Raw genomic sequence first — 17750 nt, forward strand, 5'->3', positions numbered from 1 at the left:
TGAAGCTTTAGAAAACCCGGTAGAGGAATTTTAGATGTTATTTTTTTAACACTCTAATTGATACTGTTATTGTACAAATAGAAGATAGATTTAAAAGTATACCAAATATTATTTCTGATTTCAAATTAATCACTGATATGAAAACCTTAGAAAAACATGAATTAGAAAAATGTTCCATTATAACAAAGATATAGATGAAAACCTAATCCAGGAAATTGGTTTGCTACGGGATTTGATTTTGAATGAAAGGGATGTAAATAACGCACAACACATACTAAATAATAATTATAATGAGTTATTTCTAAATGTATTAAAACTTTTCTTTGCGTTGCCAGTTACTATAGCAAGTGCTGAGCGCTCTTTCGGCAAATTAAAATTAATAAAGAATTATCTTCGATCCAGCATGTGTGCAGAAGGCTTAATGCATTTGCTATATTAAGCATCGAAAAAGAAATTTCAAAAATTATAATTTTCCTGAAGTAATTCGTGTATTAGCGAGAACAAAATAACGCTTTAAATAAACATGCATTAATATATGTTCGTGTTTATAATTTTTTTTATTTTACAAAAAATGTAGGGCCCAAATAGTTTCTTGCACCCGGGCCCCTTCATAGAGAAGGCCGGCCCTGCTCTCTATTGATCGCAACCTTTCAAACATCAAAACGTCAGCATACGTCGATAGACCAAAAACGAAGAGTGGTTTTAAATGTCGCCGGCAAAGTTGAATAACTCGTTACTTAAATTTTTTTTATACAACAAAAAGTAAACAAAATCGTATAATATATTGCGTGCCAGATACTTTTTTCGACGTGCTACTTTGGGCACGTCTACCATAGTTTGCCATCCCCGATCTAGGAGGTAGTGGCTAGAATGGATGTTTATTGTACATAGTCGCGGCGTTTCTTTATGCAGCACTGCTCGATCGCTTTATTTAAATATTATAGTTCTTTAACTAAAACACTACTTTCGGCTGTAACTGGAATTAAAAAATAAATTACGGCACCCACGTTTAGCTCGAGCGGAAAGCGTTTTTAAACTATAATGCACCGACGTGTAGCGATAGCCGTCGTGACGTCATTTTTGCTACTCTCGCTGCATAAAGAAACGCGGCTATTTGAATTTTCTGTAATTAAATTGTGTTTCGTATATTTCAAAATCTCATTTGTATTATCATGAAATTAACACTATTTCCCAGATTTTCAAGTACTATATTTAATTTTTTAAAGCTTAAACAGAAAGGAAATGTCTCTTATATTTATAACGTGTTAAGAAATACATTTAAAAGAACTCCATTACTTAAGAAAATGAAACAGATTCGATAAATTTTTCAAATATATTGCAAGAAAATCTTTCCATCATCCCGCTTCCACTCAACAAATAAAATTTTTTAAATTAAAATTAATAACATTATATATCCTACAAAATAATATAAATTAATATGTCTTATAATAAAAAACTACTATCGAAAATATTAAAAAAATAATTTTATAAAGTTAAATTAAAATATAAATTTATAAATAAACCGTTAGTTAAGAAAAATATTGTGAACGAGATTATATTTACAAATGGCGTCAGTTCGTACGGGAAATAAGAATTGTGTTTGTTTTTAGAGTGTGGATGTTTATTTCGTTTAATCGCATTACAAACGTTTGCTTCTTACGATAAGTCAAAAAGAATGAGCAATAAGAGTTATAAAGCCGGGGATTTAGTTTTCGCTAAAGTTCGTGGATATCCACCATGGCCAGCAAGGGTATGTTTAATACAAATTTTACCTAAAAACAATAATATAACACACCGTTACATATTAATTATATATGAAATAACATAAATTACATATTATTAAATCGGATTTTTAACTTATTATCATTGATAATCAGAAATCAATTACAAATGCTCAAGTTTTTGCTATTAATCACTGTCACATAGATTTAATTTCATATTTAAAATATTTATATTACAGTTAGTGTATAACAATGCTTAAACGTTGTAGTGTAACGTGTTGTTATCGTGCATATGGTATTTGCTTGATGTATTTGAACAATTTCGCACTTCAGTTGTAAACATATGATTTAAATTCGTTATTAAGTGTATGCTACTCATGAAATCTTTACATTATTAATGTCTATTGAGATACTGCTATAGAAGTATTATAGCAAAGTTGATACATATGTTGTTGTTAAATTAAGAAAACTTGAGTTTAAATTTTTGTAATTTATTTGTTTTTAATAATAATAATTTAATTTATTAAAGATTATGAATAAAAATTTTAAACTTTGTATGAACAATAGTTGTTAAAACTCGCGAGCATTTACTGATTGCTGAAGTAAGCCGTATTATTTTTTAAAAATATCTGCAGAAATGTTCTGTATTTATATTAATTTTTTGATTACCGTTTTAAGACTGTATTAGCAGTTTTAATTTCAAAGTTCATTTTAAAATTAATTGATAAGCATTTTGTGATTTGTTTTTTTTTATTATTATTTTTGGTTTGTTATAATTAACATCCGTTAAGCTTACTAAATTATGTATTTAGATATTTCAGAAAAAAATTAAATAGAGTACGTTGGTAATGTTTCGGCGGTTGTGTGCCAGGCCTAAGCTGTAGTGTTATTCCAAATACTGATGTGATTCTACCAATTTTGTTATATATATATATGGCTGTACTATAGATTACCACCTGTGGAATTTCAGGACTTTGAGTATATATTTGAACTGAGGGGATCAAGATGAGTTCAATGGTACCCTACTTTTGGACCGGAGACGAAAAATAAGAAAGTTACAATATTTACAATTTCTTGCCTTTCACAGTGCATTCCATGCCATTTCAGATTTTTCTGCCACCTAGCAGTGATGTTCATATCCTGGAGGGATAGGTTAGGTTTGTTGGACAAGCTGTGATAGCGGCGTGTAGTACTAGACAACCATGAGCAATAGTGAGCGTGTCAGCGGCTGAGGGGCCATAGGCCTCAAGGCTGAGGAGCGCGGGGGTGGGCAAAAAGGACTTAACTCCAACTGCAGATGATCAGTGTGCTCATGGATCAACATCTGTTTCTGTTGAAGGTATATATGGCCGACTTTCCAGACTGCCTGTTAAACAGGCAATAGGAGAGTGGAGAGAGTGACGCGACTCCTGATCATTGCGTGATCGCCTGAAAAAAGTATGATAACTTTCTTATTTTTCATCTTCGGTCCAAAATTAGAGTATCGTTGAACTCGTCTCGGTCCTCTCAGTTCAGATATATACTCAGAGTCCCGAAATTCCATAGGTGGTAATCTATAGTATCCCTATATATACAGTAGAACCTCGATTATCCGGACCTCTATTATTCGGATTTTCGATTATCCGGATTGTTCAAAATAAACAGAAATTTTACGAATTTGCTGATTTGCACTTCGCGAGTTACGACACTGTTTATGTACGTGATGGAACGCATTACTTTTTTTGTTTCAACAACGTCTCACCCAGTGGTCGTAAACTTTTAAATATATTTTACGTCGTAATAAAAATATAACTTGACATACGTATTTATAAATAATTTATACTCAAATTACATCATTTCTATGACCAAGGGCGGCGTAAGGCATGGGCAATGTGGGCCACCACCTACGCCTCGCGGTCCGAAGGGCCTCGCGCCTCGAAGGTTTATGCATTACTTAAAAGCCGAGAACGCGACGAAAAAATTTTACTCGTCATAAAACGACAAATAGTCTGTCAAATTTTTATTCATAAAAATGCAGTTTCAACTGCTTTTTATTTTATAAAATCCGTATTCTTGAGCCGCCAGAGGGCCTTTTAAACAATAGCTAGTCTGTTAGCGCTGGTCAGTAGCAGTCCAAATTCAATAAAACATTTGTTTCTTGAAAATTTGATCACGATTTAAATACAGTATTTATTTTTAATATTACCGATACGTCATTGAAATGAAAATGTGTTGTATTATCATTAAAAGACAAATGAAAGTATTTGTTTCGATTATCCGGACTACCTTCATCCCCAATTAGTCCGGATAATCGAGGTTCTACTGTATATATGTAATCTGGTCAAGTTGTTAATTGAATTATGTTCTTACTCAAGAGAAAAATTCACACAAAACAGCATTAAGGAACACAAGTCCTTTTTGTGTGAATTTTTCTCTTGAGTCAGTACAAGTATTGGCATGACATCCACCAAGTAAGTATGAATTATGTGTGAGGCTCATGCACAACATGTAAATGGAGACACAGAGCACAAATGCTTGCGCTGTAATATAAATATACAAGTAAGTGATTTGTTTTTAATGTACCATGGCCTACAGTAGGGTTACTATAGTGTAGGCCATGGTACATTAAAAGAAATCACTTACTTGTAACATTAAAAATGTGGTACACCCTATATTTAGTATGGACAGACGTACTTTAAAGTCTTCACACTTAGAAAAGATAAACAAAATGTTTTTACTTTTCAACTTATCTTGCAGTTAATAGTTAAATCATAACCACTTAAATTTAAATCTGACAAAAGGTGCTAAATTTTTTATAGTTATTATTGTACAGTCGACCCCTCATAACATGGGTTCTTATAGTTTTTATTCCTATATCACGGCAAAAAATTGCGACAGTATTCGTACAAACATGCTAAAAAAAACTTGCATGTAATTCAGTAAAACATCATCGCCGACTCGTGTTGTGACAGGATTGGTCGAATCTAGACCAATAGTGGACATTGCACAAACCATTGAGTTTAAACAAGCAGCGGACCTAAACACCATTTATTATTTAACGTCCATAAAATTTATATTTATATTAATGATGTCTCCAAAGTTCAGCAAATTTTTCGCAAAAAAAATAATTTATCAGGAAGCACGCGAGTGCCATTCAATGACAAGCTCCATGACGAAAACAAGCTTAAGCAATGGCGTAGTCGAATGGTGCACATTCGGTAAGTAATCCTACAATTTTTTGTTTATAGCATAGTTTATATGGATTATTCCCAAAAAATTATACGTATTTTGGAAATGTTGAGTCAAATTAGTCTAGAATTGATTAATTTTATGGAAGAAACCTTTCAAAAAGCCATAGTCTGTAAACTGCATATGTGCCGGGCTGTGATTGGCTGGACTCGTAGAAAATGGATTCATAAAAACCAGAATGTATCTACCGTGTTATAGGGGGTTTGACTGTATTTGTTGGCTAGGTGACAGCATTATATAAGCAAATGTAATGGCGCTGTTGTTTAGAGAACGTGTGCACATTCATTATAACAGTATTTTTAATTCGATAGTACTTGTTTCTAAGTGGTAAAATAGTTTTCTTATATTTAAAGTTGCATTCTATGCCCCAAATAAAAGTGTAAATTGAAACTTTATATTATATGCCTACATTTACAGATTGAAAAATATGAATAAATTTCCTTTATTTTGCCTCTCTGAGTACTTTTAATGCTAATCTGTCTGTATTTTGCCTTCAGATATTATAACCCTAGTCTACACTGAACTATGGTTTCCATTTAAATGTGTAATTAATTATTAAAATATAATTTTTACTACATTTCTATTCAATCAGTGTGCCACTGAAAATCATCCTGCATGCCATAGGTTGCCGAAACCTGTTTGTAAAGTCAAACAAGTTAAATAAATTAGTAGTGAGATGGTCATAAAGTACTAGTGTTCTGCTCAGCATTACAATCCTGACAGTTAGATATTTTGGAATGAGCATAACCATATCTGCTAATGCACAAACTAGAGTAACTGTAGTTGAAGGTTCAAGCAAGTTGTCATGTGAAATTTTAAGTTTTCTTTAGATTTTTGTCCAAAAGATCCTGAAATTTACCTAGAAAATATACTATAGTAGAATATTAATTGCATAATTTCAGTTAGGCTTATACAAATAGCATTAGAATTGCATTACTTACATTAGATAACGGTGATATTAATACATATAGAATAATAAAGATAAATAAAAACTTTTATTATTACATCATGAAATTGTTTGCAAGTTTTCTAAATTGATATAGTTAAAAGCTTGTCAAGTCATTCTTTAGCTGTCAGGTCATGGATTCAAATCCTGTGTATAGTACCTAAGCAATCGTTTGGGGATGTTATCTGTTTTAATGACAAATATTGTTGAGGATATGCTAATATTGTTATAAAGGAAAGTGAAATAAATAAATATGTTTTCAAATATCACAAGAAACATTAAAAAATAAGAAAATAAAGTAATTCATAAGTCAGTAATAATACAATTTAATAATATGCTGTATTTATAAACAAAAGAATAATTAATTTAATATTAGCTGTATATAATATGCTGCATTAGTATAGAATATAACAGTAAGTGAAATGTGCAATGCCATAATGTTGCAAATGCAAAAAAAAACAAACTTTTCAGGAGAGATAAAAAAAACACTTTTTCTAGTGAATGAATTCATTTCAATTTTACAATGAAATGGTAAAAAATTCACTAGTGTACAAATTCTCTGGAATATCAAAATGATGTAAATATAAGCTGTAACATTTTAAGCACCAAAAGTCATGTGACTTTCATATTGGCACTTTAAACATTATGGCTTTACATAAATTCAACTTCAAAATACAGTCACTTACAGTGCCAATATTGCCACAATATTTTTTTGGAGCAGAAAACATTGCATTTAGAATTCAAGTTTTCAATAAAATGTATTTAGAGAAAAATGGCATTTCATGCTTCAAGTATGCAATGCAATAATTAATGTATTTTTAATGTTAATAATTACTATCAGAAGGCACCCACACTAAGAAAAAAATAAAATATTTTACTGATCATGAATGAGTTTTAATAAAAGTTACCAAAAATTGTATGAGGAACAACCTTTTGAAAATTTACCTAGATTTGCCAAAAATTTACAAAAATACCCCTTTTTTCCTTTAGAAATGAAAACTCCCTAGATCTAGGGACAAATCCCTATGGTTATAACAGTCAAATTGTTTATTAAACATTCAAATATTTAAATACTGCTTTGACTTATTTTTAATAATTATTTGCATGTCTTTGTACCTTTGTTATCATGAAATTAATTATTTTAAGTTTTCAGAAAAAGGATTAATAACATTATAGTTAAATTTTATTTACTTAGTTCTTCTGAGATCTTCATATTTACAACTTCATCCAGTAATTCTTCATAACAGCAGTAGTTAGGACTAGAATAGTATTTTATATTGTTACTAGTAAGCTGGCTAAATCAAATAAAAGTAAAAAGTAAATGACAGTTTTTAAGTTGTGATAACTTAACAAAACTAATTGAAGCAACTTGATTGCTTGTTGCTCCCTCTTTTGTTTGTATGTTCTTTGGAATTAAGCAGAAATTTGTTATGGAGAACTTATCATACAGGAACACTTTTTTGATGAAAAAAGTAGATTTTATTTATAACTTAGAACGAANCTCTTCAGTTCTTATTAAACATAATGGTAAAACTATATAAGAAATTACAGAACATATTTAATAATTATTTATATTTTACATATGCATACAAGTGACAAAAAAAACAAAAAAATTACCTGTAATATAACTAATGGTGACAACTGGAATAACTAAGTGTTAAAATATAGGGCAAAACTAAAATAAATTAAAAAATAAATAAATATGGTAAAATGACTAAATACTAATAAAAATTATAATAGACTATATAATAATTATAAAGTTATATAATCTATTATAATATAATTATAATAGATTATATAACATTTTTTGTCATAGAACGCAATAGAACGGTGTTCCGCCACATTTTTTCGATATATTTTAAAAGTTTTAAGAGAATTTTTGAAAATTTGATGTTTGGTCCACGTTGAATTGCTCTGTTGAGCATAGAAGATCAGTAACAAAATTATTAAGACAGTCTTGCTCCTGCTTGTGTACAATGCATGTAATATATTTTTAGTAATGAGATGAGCATTCCACCACTTTTTTTCCCCAAAAAAAGCACTGAGTATACCTATAAAATGAAAAAAATAAAAGTTGATAAAAATATAGAAAAAATTGACAAATAAAAAGATAAAACCTATAAAAACTGACTAAAAAACAAGTATAAAATGGTTCACTGTATGATTATCAAGAAGTCTGATTGTTATATGATACAGTCAATTAAAAGGGAGGAGAAGGAATAACATCTTAAAATGGACTCTTCTTATTTTTGTAGTAATGATTGCCAGATCTTACTGATGACAATGCCAGTGTTTACATGCTATCTAAATGAACCTCGAGAAAGTGTTGGCTATTGCTTTCTTCGTCATTTCTCCCCTCTTTTAGGAGTTGTTCAGTCAATTGTGTTATTTATTTGTGATGGCAAAAAAACTTCAATAAGATCACCAGCTATCTTCTGAACTTTTCTGGCAGCATAAAATCTTAAAGCTCAACAACCATTGTTCAGCAGTTAATGACAATCCTTTTCCATTTTGATGTTTAATTTTGTCACCAATGCAATTTCAAATATGAACAAATCCAGATTTAGAAAAATTATATCAAATTTGGAATTTGCCTTCTGAATAGATTTTTAAGGAATTATTCTGATCTCATATTACTCTCTCTCTTCATAATAGTCAAGATAAATAATTTAAAATTTTTTTATTTCTATAAAAAGGTTTTGGTAATTATTAAAATTTTTTTAACAGAATATTCTGACCATGAGATTAACAATAATGACCCTAGAATGCATTCATGTTTTATAACTGATGCTTGAATTGTAAATAAAAGCATTTGGTTTAATTGTAGTCTTAAGTCTTCACCCATTTTAATATTGAAATTGGAGCATTTAAAACAAATTTAAAGTATTTAATTATATTAATTCTGATTCAAGCAATTAATTAATGAATAATTTTGTTGATTTGTCTCGTTTACAACATTTATCAAAGAAACAATATCCATTTTTATCTAAACTGTGAGACACAAAATAATGTGATGTGTCTCACAGTTTAATTTAATTTTATGTTTAATTTGAGTGCAAAATTAAAATGCTGTCTAAACCTGCTGTTGAGTCTAATTAAATCTCAAATTAAAATGCTCAAATTAAAATGCTGTCTAAACCTGCTGTTGAGTCTAGAAAGTAAGTCAAATTACTGGTTTTTAAATGCTGTCTAAACTGTGGCAAGTAAGAAATGTCATCTCTGTAATGAAAGTTTTCTGAATCATTATCTAGATCAGCTGTTTCCAACTTATTTTATCACTCAACCCTTTTCACTTTAGTAAAAAAATGTTGGAACCCTGACAGTTTTTAATGATTACAGATAAAACAGCAAATAGAAACGTAAAAACAATTTATTGAAATGCAAAAAAAAATTGAGTAATGAGTTGCTTAACTTTCCCAGTAACATTTAAACTGTATGTGTGACACCATCTGTTATGTATTTTATTATTAAAAGTTTTTTATATTTCTAATTATTATAAAATTATTATTATTTTTAATTATAAAAAAGCTTATTTTGAGAATGGATTTTTATAAAAAATTGTAAATGCTAATAACTAGTAAAATTGTCATTAAGTCTGATTCTATTCAAGATATGACACACGACCCCATCTATCTTCCACCCTGTTGACATTTAAAACCAAAATTAAAAAAACTTCTTGACGACAGATGATGCTTGTCTGACACAAGTATCCCATCAGTAGTATTGTAGTGTGTACAGTATCAACCTCCCTAATATGCAAACCTCCCTGCAAAATTTCAGAAATTTTCGACAAAAAGTACAGGAGTTATCAAGCTTTAAAAAGGGTGAACAAAATTGTGCCCTCACACGCACACACTAACATCCTATACATACAGAACTATACATACTACACAAACTAACTATACATACAGAAAACAACCTGAAATTTTTTTTGCATTACTTGATGTTTCAAGGTCCCCCAAGTCCAAAAATGTAAAAATCTTGAAGGGGGTCATTTTTGACCAATTGCCATATATAGATTTCCTTTGTTATATATAACATAGCTGAGAAAGTAAAAAACAGATTAATAATGGAAAGCAAATATTACTTAAATAAAACTGGTTATCAATGTGAAGGCTTAAACTTTTTTTCTTTCAATATTTTAAACAGCACTAGTGCCTAGATTTGTGCCTTCGTTTGTATTTGCCTTCTCATTCTCCTTGTCACTAGAAACATTTTGAATACTTGCTACATTTTTCTTCCAAACTCTTTTCTCAGCCAACACTTCATGATTGTTTAATTTGGGATATACACAATACTAAAAGCAGTATAAATTTATACGATTCCCACTACAATTTTTATGTAAAAAATACTTAAAATATCACAAATAGATTGCAATGCAAAACTCTAATGATTTTTGACTGATAAGCCCGCTTGAATGCTGTATCATTACAACACACTACAGATGATGGACTGTTAATTAACGTCTTGGCAACACATGATGCTTGTCTGACACAAGTATCCCATCAGTAGTATTGTAGTGTGTACAGTACCATTGGTCTTCTGACTGGCCACTCCTGACATTAGATTCAATAGGCTTGTACTGCAGATATTGACAAATTAAAGCATATTTAATGATTATATTATTATTTATATGTTGGATACTTTTGAGGCTATTTTTTAATGATTTTCTAGCTTTACATTAAGCTTTACAATTTTTATGGTTTTCATTGTTTTGTCAAACATTATATCATAATTTCAGTTTGTCTGTTACCAATAAGTCGGTCCTCACTGTTTATAAAACTATAAATAATTCTAGCATGTGTATAGGATGTCATAAGGGGTCTTAATGCAAGACTACAGCAATTATGCCTCACTTCCCAAATCTGCATTGGCATATTCCTACATTACTTGACTCAATGGATTTTATTGGGAACCCTTAGTCCAGACAATCTCTAAACTGTAGTCAGCAGCTAAATGTCTCTGCAACTGGCCCTATGGGTAGATTGTCTGTTGTAAGCTTGTTGCATGCTACATGTCAATCGAGTTTACAATTGTCAATTTTCATTGATCTCTATGACAACTTTTTGTTCTTTTTGAATGGCATTTAACATAAACGATGTCAGGATGAAATGAACTTTTTAAAAGTTGTGCATATGTCCTGTGGCTGTGCAGGTGCACAGTTAAACCAGTCACTGCTGTTGGTAGGCAGCTGGCTGCATACAGTATATGAGTGTTTTATCCATTTCTTCATATTTTGTCAGCTATGACGGACATGCACATGTCCTTCCATACTTGAGGGTTTTAAATTGTTTTAGACATAACATTAAAAGTATATCACCACATTTGTGTATTTATGTCAAACTGAAACAGAAAAATCTATGCCATGGAGCTCAATTTTCTTTTTGTAGAAAATACCTAGTAAATCATTTTGCCAGCCATTCTAGTATTAATGGATGAAACATCTAATTTTGCATTGTAATAGAATTGTTGATGTAATTTTACTTTAAGCAGAGCTACCTTCTACAGGTAATAGATATTAAGTAGACAGTATAATGGATTGCAGAAGTATCATTAAAAAAATACCATACTTAACCTTGGTGCTCTTGTTTAATAGAATTTCTTTAACCTTAAACTCTTCAAATGAAATTTTAAGTTTTATTGACAAGACTATGTCTTGTTTATAAAATTGCGATGCTGTTACGGGTACACACCTTACAGGTATAAGGAGGACATGTCAGGAGTTGCAATTTGGCACAGAATATTATGTACCCAATTCATGCACACATAAAAACAATCAGACTTGTAGGTACTCAACCGAGAACCATATCAAAATAAAATACAAAATGGCGACATGAAAGATATCGCCTTTTTGTATTTTATTTTCTACAAACAGGCAAGAGTGCGAGATTTGTGCATGCATATATCATTGGGAAGTTGGAAATGCAAACATTGTAAAATCAAATTTTGATAAATGAATCTTTGTAAAAAACCCATTTACCTCTCTGGTCATAGCCTGCTGACCTTGACTGGTTGACCTGAGATATCTTGTTTTAGCATTGGAACATTTTTGAAACTAGATGGCACTAATTGTTATAATTTTATATTAAAAGTAACTTCCAAAATATAATTTTTTTTTTTTTTTGTTTTTACACTTATTAATATATTTATTTTGTTCGTGCAAACTAAAAAAAATTTTTGGATGATACAATAGCCACGATTATTTTTTTAAAAAATGAGAAATTTTCATTAGGAATCAACAAAAATTCAACCCGGAGCAACAACAGAAATTTTGACATTGGATAGGTTAATTTCACCAAAAATGCCGTGTGGTCGTGGCCACGGCTGAGGCCAACAAAGGTTGAACAATCAATCGTGATGAGCCTTGAATCTCTGAGACATAGTCTTGTCCGAAAAATTGGCCTTGCCATTTTACTTGTTTTTAGATAGTACCGACTCTGAAACTCTTTTCATTAAATTTGACAGATTAATGTCTGTGTTCTCCTTGCCAAAACAGGAGAGAGGCATTAGGAAACTCAAAGAATTTTGAAAGAAAAAAATCAACAGAATAAATTATAAGTTGTTTTAGAAAAATTGGCAAACATTCTTCTCAGAAAGCTTAGATTAGTGATTGTGAGTTCTCAATTGTTTTTGATTCTTAAGGTTTTAGAATTTTCTTTGTTGCATATCTTTAGATATCAGGAATTTGAGATTTTTGTTTGTTGTCTAGATTTTCAAGGATGAGTAACAATGAAACATGATTGTTTTGATAAATAAAAATTGAAAGTTTTTATTACATCTTTCATTTTTTTACAAAGATTTATGTAATGAAGATAACAAAGAATGAAAAGTAATTGTAAAAGCAAAAAAAGTATATTTAGCCAAAAAATATTTTAATGTTTCTGTATTTTAGAGAGTAACTTTTTAAGAAATATGAACAATTTTTGATTTATCTGATTTATTGATTTATTAGAAAAGTTTTGTTCATTGAGTTGATGTTTTTATTTTAGATAATGTTAATGCAAATTTTAAGAATTTTACATAATTGTTTAATTTTTTGATTATCTTCTACATATTTATTTCCTTTGATAGTATTTTAAATTAATCATTAGGTTCTGTAATTGGTTTGGTTGTTTGTACTGTAGTAGCTATTTCTGCCATTCTTAACTTGGACATATCATTTTTTCATCAGATAATATTCATTTTTTATAAGTACATTTTTCTTATTTAAACATGTAACAAAAAAATTGCTGTGTTTTGAGGGGCTTGGAATGGATTAATGGCATTTCAATTCAATTCAATGGGAAAAATTGATTTGACATAGGAGTAATTTGAGTTATGTATTCTGTCACGGAATAAATTAAACTTGTAAGTCAAGGCACCATTGTATATTTTTTCATGTTTTAAGCAGGGATGCATGACGTTTTCTGAAGAAGGGCCAGGTTAGGATTAAGTTTACTGACCAGGGGCCTGACCATTTTACAACACTCTTTGTTGACACAAGGAGTCTAATTACTTTAGCTGTGGCCAGTATTGACAATCATGGGAAGTTTATGGCTTGATGCAATTTGAAATAATTATTAAATCCAAAACTTTTTAGTGCAATTGGCTTACTTTTAGTTGTATGACTCTACTTCAACTATTAATTTTCTTGGTCCAACGTAATAATTAAAAATTTTGGTGCAAAAAAATTTTTTTCTATTATTGTTGTTTACTCACTGGAGCTCTTTCATCAAAGTTCACTTGTAAACAAATGAACTAAAGTAGCTATATTTTCTGTTTTTTAACTCTAATTTTTCTAATTTTTATGTTGATTGACTATTCAATAAAGACATTAATGTTTTATCTGAAACATTTAGCTGTAAAATTTTTCCTCACTTTGCTACCTTCTAGGCAAAACAAATTTGTATCAAATTGAATCAATTTTCTTTTTATCTGTTAGCTAGATAACTTTTTCCTCTCCCAAACAAGTTCCAAGTTTCTAAGTATAGAACTTTTTCCCTTTCCCAAAATCATTAGCACCCAACTGTTTTATGACTTTCCCTGATGTGAGAAATGGGAGCAGTTGAAGTTCTTCTATTTCTAGCTAATACACTTTCTGGTTTAGATATCAAATATTTTAAGTCTAATACATAATATTATAACAATTTTTAGAAGAACCAAATAGAATAAGTGATATTAGAACGTCATTCCGGTGTTATCAGGAAGTTTCTATTTTGGCGGGAAATTTTCAGTTTTATGCTTCGAAAAACTTGCTTATTCATCTAAATAGTGTCAAATAACAAAAGTAAGTGAAAATAGCAATTTTTTAGCATTTGTTTACATTCTAGATTCTGATTGGTATAGTCTAAGGGGGCGTGGTTTTGGCAGCAATTTTCCCAGGCATCAGACTTGGTTACTTTTATTGGATAAAGCCAAGTCTTTCAAGCCAGAAAGTGTCAATCTGAGCTTAAAAAGGAGTGTAAGTAATAATTTTATCATCCAATCAAGTGGAAAAGGTTTATTAAATACTTAGATTGGATGTCATGCCAACAGTTGTATTAAATCAATTAAAAACTTCAGATAAGGAGGTGTTAAAGAGAATTAAAAGAAATATTTTATTTCTACAAGCGCTTTCGACGTAATTATGCCGTTGTCCTCAGGCAGTTTGAATAGGAAAGAGAATTCGAATGGAACATTTAAATTTAAACAGTAATGACATTAGCTGTTTTGGAACATAATCATTAAGAACAAGTAAATTTAAAATTTTAAATTAAAAACTTTTTGCAAACATGTAAAATTAGTGTGCATGCATCTTAACATACATAATGTAAAAGCTGATTAGAATAGCACCATAAGTACTTGTTACATTTAAATATAAATATAAAAACTTGAGACATAATTTAAAATATGCATAAAACACATGTAACATATATTGAAATACATGTAAAAAGGCCAATGTGTATGTGCCTTAATTTACATTGGAGGTGAGGGAAATGAGTGTAGAATTATTGTTGATTTTTTAAACGTCTGTATAAATTAGCCTAAACGTCCAGTAATTTGAAGGTAGGGGAGTTGCATGGGGAGAGCAGCTCTGTGAGGAGGGCTTACCAAATGTACAGCTAGCTCCCTTCGCCACAGCATTTGAGTATTGCCACCCAATTCCAAAGTGCTATGTGGTGATGTTGTACCATCAATTTGGAAAGTTTGGTATCGCTATTGCCTTGTGCGACCGAACATTGGTATTCAGATATACGAATGGCCAGCATTCTGGCAGTCACACCTGTATAAAAGGTATATAGTCCTGATATTGGGTTTTGCAGTTCTCCATATTGGGTTCTCCATAAACTTAACATAGGAAGGGTTTGTTTCACTGCATTAAAGTAACAGCAATGGAGCAAGTAATCCATAGACACTTGAAAGAAGGAATTTGGCCTGTACAGTACCTTCTGCAGGCCACATAAACATTGAAAGGAGGCCGTATATGGACCCCGGGCCGCAGGTTGTGCATCCCTGTTTTAAGGGAATTTTAAAAGGTCAGTTCATCATGGAATGTATTCCAAAACATGAAAGTGAATAAAAAGGAAACTGTTTCAACAGACTTCTCTTAATTAATATGAAAATTACCTTCTGGGTGAATTTTACAAAATTGAAAATATTCAAATATACTGTACTTATAAAACTTCATTTATTGTAATCAAAGTTTGGTTATTTTTACATGTTATTTTTAGACAAATAGGTATTTTAAGCTCTTTTTATATTAATCTCAGTATGTGGCTGATAACATGCAAATGGTTTTTTTCCCCACTGTTTTTGTCCTTTAGGCACTAGGGGGATCTTTTTATATTTATTGTGTGTTTAATTAGGCTTACAATGAACATGGCCAAGTGGTGAGAGATGGAACCCAATGTATTTGGACCAGATCACTCATAAAAATTCTGGAGGCACTCTGCTCAGAATGCATTCTGTTAAAAATACAAAATGACTACTGAACTACAAATATTTTATTATTAATTATTATTTCTGTTTTATTTATCAAATAACAATAAATATTTGAAGAACAACTTGGAATGAGATGAGGTTGAAAGGCATTTACTATGATTGTTGATGGAAATACATATAGAGTATAGAGTAAATAAGTAGTAAATAAAATAATTGCTGTTAATGTCATTTCTGTTGATTTTTCTAAGAAACTTGCACATAAAATATACATTATGCAAAACACTGGTTCAAGAGTTGATCACTTAGCTTGTATTTACTATTAAGAATTAATACACATTAAAATTGACAGTGGACTTTTGAATAGTTCTCTTAAAGTCATTGTATAGAAAAAGAAATTGCTGAAAATTCATAACTTTTTTTAAGTACAGTGGACCCCCTATAACGCGGAGATACGTTCCTCATTATACGAATTTTGCATTGTAGGAATCCTTAAATACATGAGCCACTCGCAGCCCGACACGTGTGAAGTTTACGGACTATGGCTGTTTGAAAGGTTTTCTTCCATAAAATTAATCGATTCTAGACTAATTTGACTTAACATTTCCAAAATACGTATAATTTTTTGGGAATAATCCGTATAAACTATGCTATAAACAAAAAATTGTAGGATTACTTACCAAGTGTGCACCATTCGATGTCACCATTGCTTAAGCTTGTGTTCGTCGCGGAGCAGCGCACCAAACAGCGCCCACGATTTCTGATGTTATTTATCTGCGAAAAATTCGTTGAACTTTGGAGACATCATTAATTTAATATAAATAATTTTTATGGCCGTTGAATAAGAAATGTATCTTTCACAAGAAATGTGTAAGATTACAGTGCTGTATTAGACTTACGGTACCTAATTTACATACTGTACAGACGATAGTAAACTTAACTTACTCGCCTAAACTCTCTGTAGCATGGTGCTGGATGGCGGAAAGTAGTTCGGCTGCTCGTTTGCGATGACGTTTTACCGCGTTTTACACGTCTCTTTTAGCGTCTTTATACGAATACTGTTGCAATTTTTTCGCCTTGTTATAGGAATCTACGTTATAGGAACCCGCGTTATAGGGGGGTCTACTGTATACAGATTTAAATAAGTATATGTAATAATAATACTGTAAACTGATGATTTGCTTTTTGTCCTTATATTACAATAAGAATCTATGAGCATTAAATTTTTGGCTCTATGGAGCAATTATCTTACACTATTGACATTGTTGGAGTAATTACATAGAGTTGTGTAGACACTGATTTATTATGATGATAGCAACAAAATAGAATGTACCTTTTTAGTATGTATAAGAAATGTAATTCTGAACTATTTTAATCATAAATCCAAATGTTTGTAAGAAAAAAACCCACTTGTATTTTTGTAGATGCCTGTAAACCCACCAAATTTGTAACAAATACAGCTGAATAGGGACAGACAGTCTGTCCAAAATGCATACCATTGTCATAATAAACCTGTGTCTACCCACCTCTGTGTGATTACTCTAACACATCAGTAGTGTGTGATAAGTCCTTACTGTAGTTAAAACATGGATTGATATATAGGAAATTAAGATAAGAATTACCTATATGTTACATTGAATCCAAGAATGTTGCTCATTTTGTGAAACATGCAAAAATTTGCATAATTGTAAAATTGGCACATCAACTGTAGAAATCACGAGTTAGGCAAATTTTTTGTCTAATTCATATAAGAGGCCAATTTTGAATTGCCTATTTTATGAAATTGGCATTTTATAGTTTTCAATGATATAACAACAGTTGTTTTGCCTATTGAATAATAGCTTGGAAAATGTTAGACAATTTATTTTTGTATTATCTTCTTACTTTAATATTACTTAGTTTATAAATGAAAACAAAACAAAATGTAAACTCTCCAAAATATATAAGTTTGATGGCCA

General features: G+C 30.5%; 1 protein-coding gene across 1 annotated transcript in view; it reads left to right on the top strand.

The window, feature by feature from the left end:
• Positions 1-1541: 1541 nt before the first annotated feature.
• LOC111613775 (hepatoma-derived growth factor-related protein 2-like) overlaps positions 1542-17750 on the top strand; it is a 50143-nt gene continuing 33934 nt past the window's right edge. Inside the window, exon 1 of the mRNA XM_023355121.1 lies at positions 1542-1750. Within this exon, the coding sequence (XP_023210889.1) occupies positions 1676-1750 (75 nt within the window). The 5' untranslated portion in view covers positions 1542-1675. The remainder of the gene's footprint in view (positions 1751-17750) is intronic.

The sequence above is a fragment of the Centruroides sculpturatus genome, unplaced genomic scaffold (genome assembly GCF_000671375.1).
Source record: "Centruroides sculpturatus isolate CEXI.00-Female unplaced genomic scaffold, Cexi_2.0 scaffold1965, whole genome shotgun sequence".
Lineage (NCBI taxonomy): Eukaryota > Metazoa > Arthropoda > Arachnida > Scorpiones > Buthidae > Centruroides > Centruroides sculpturatus.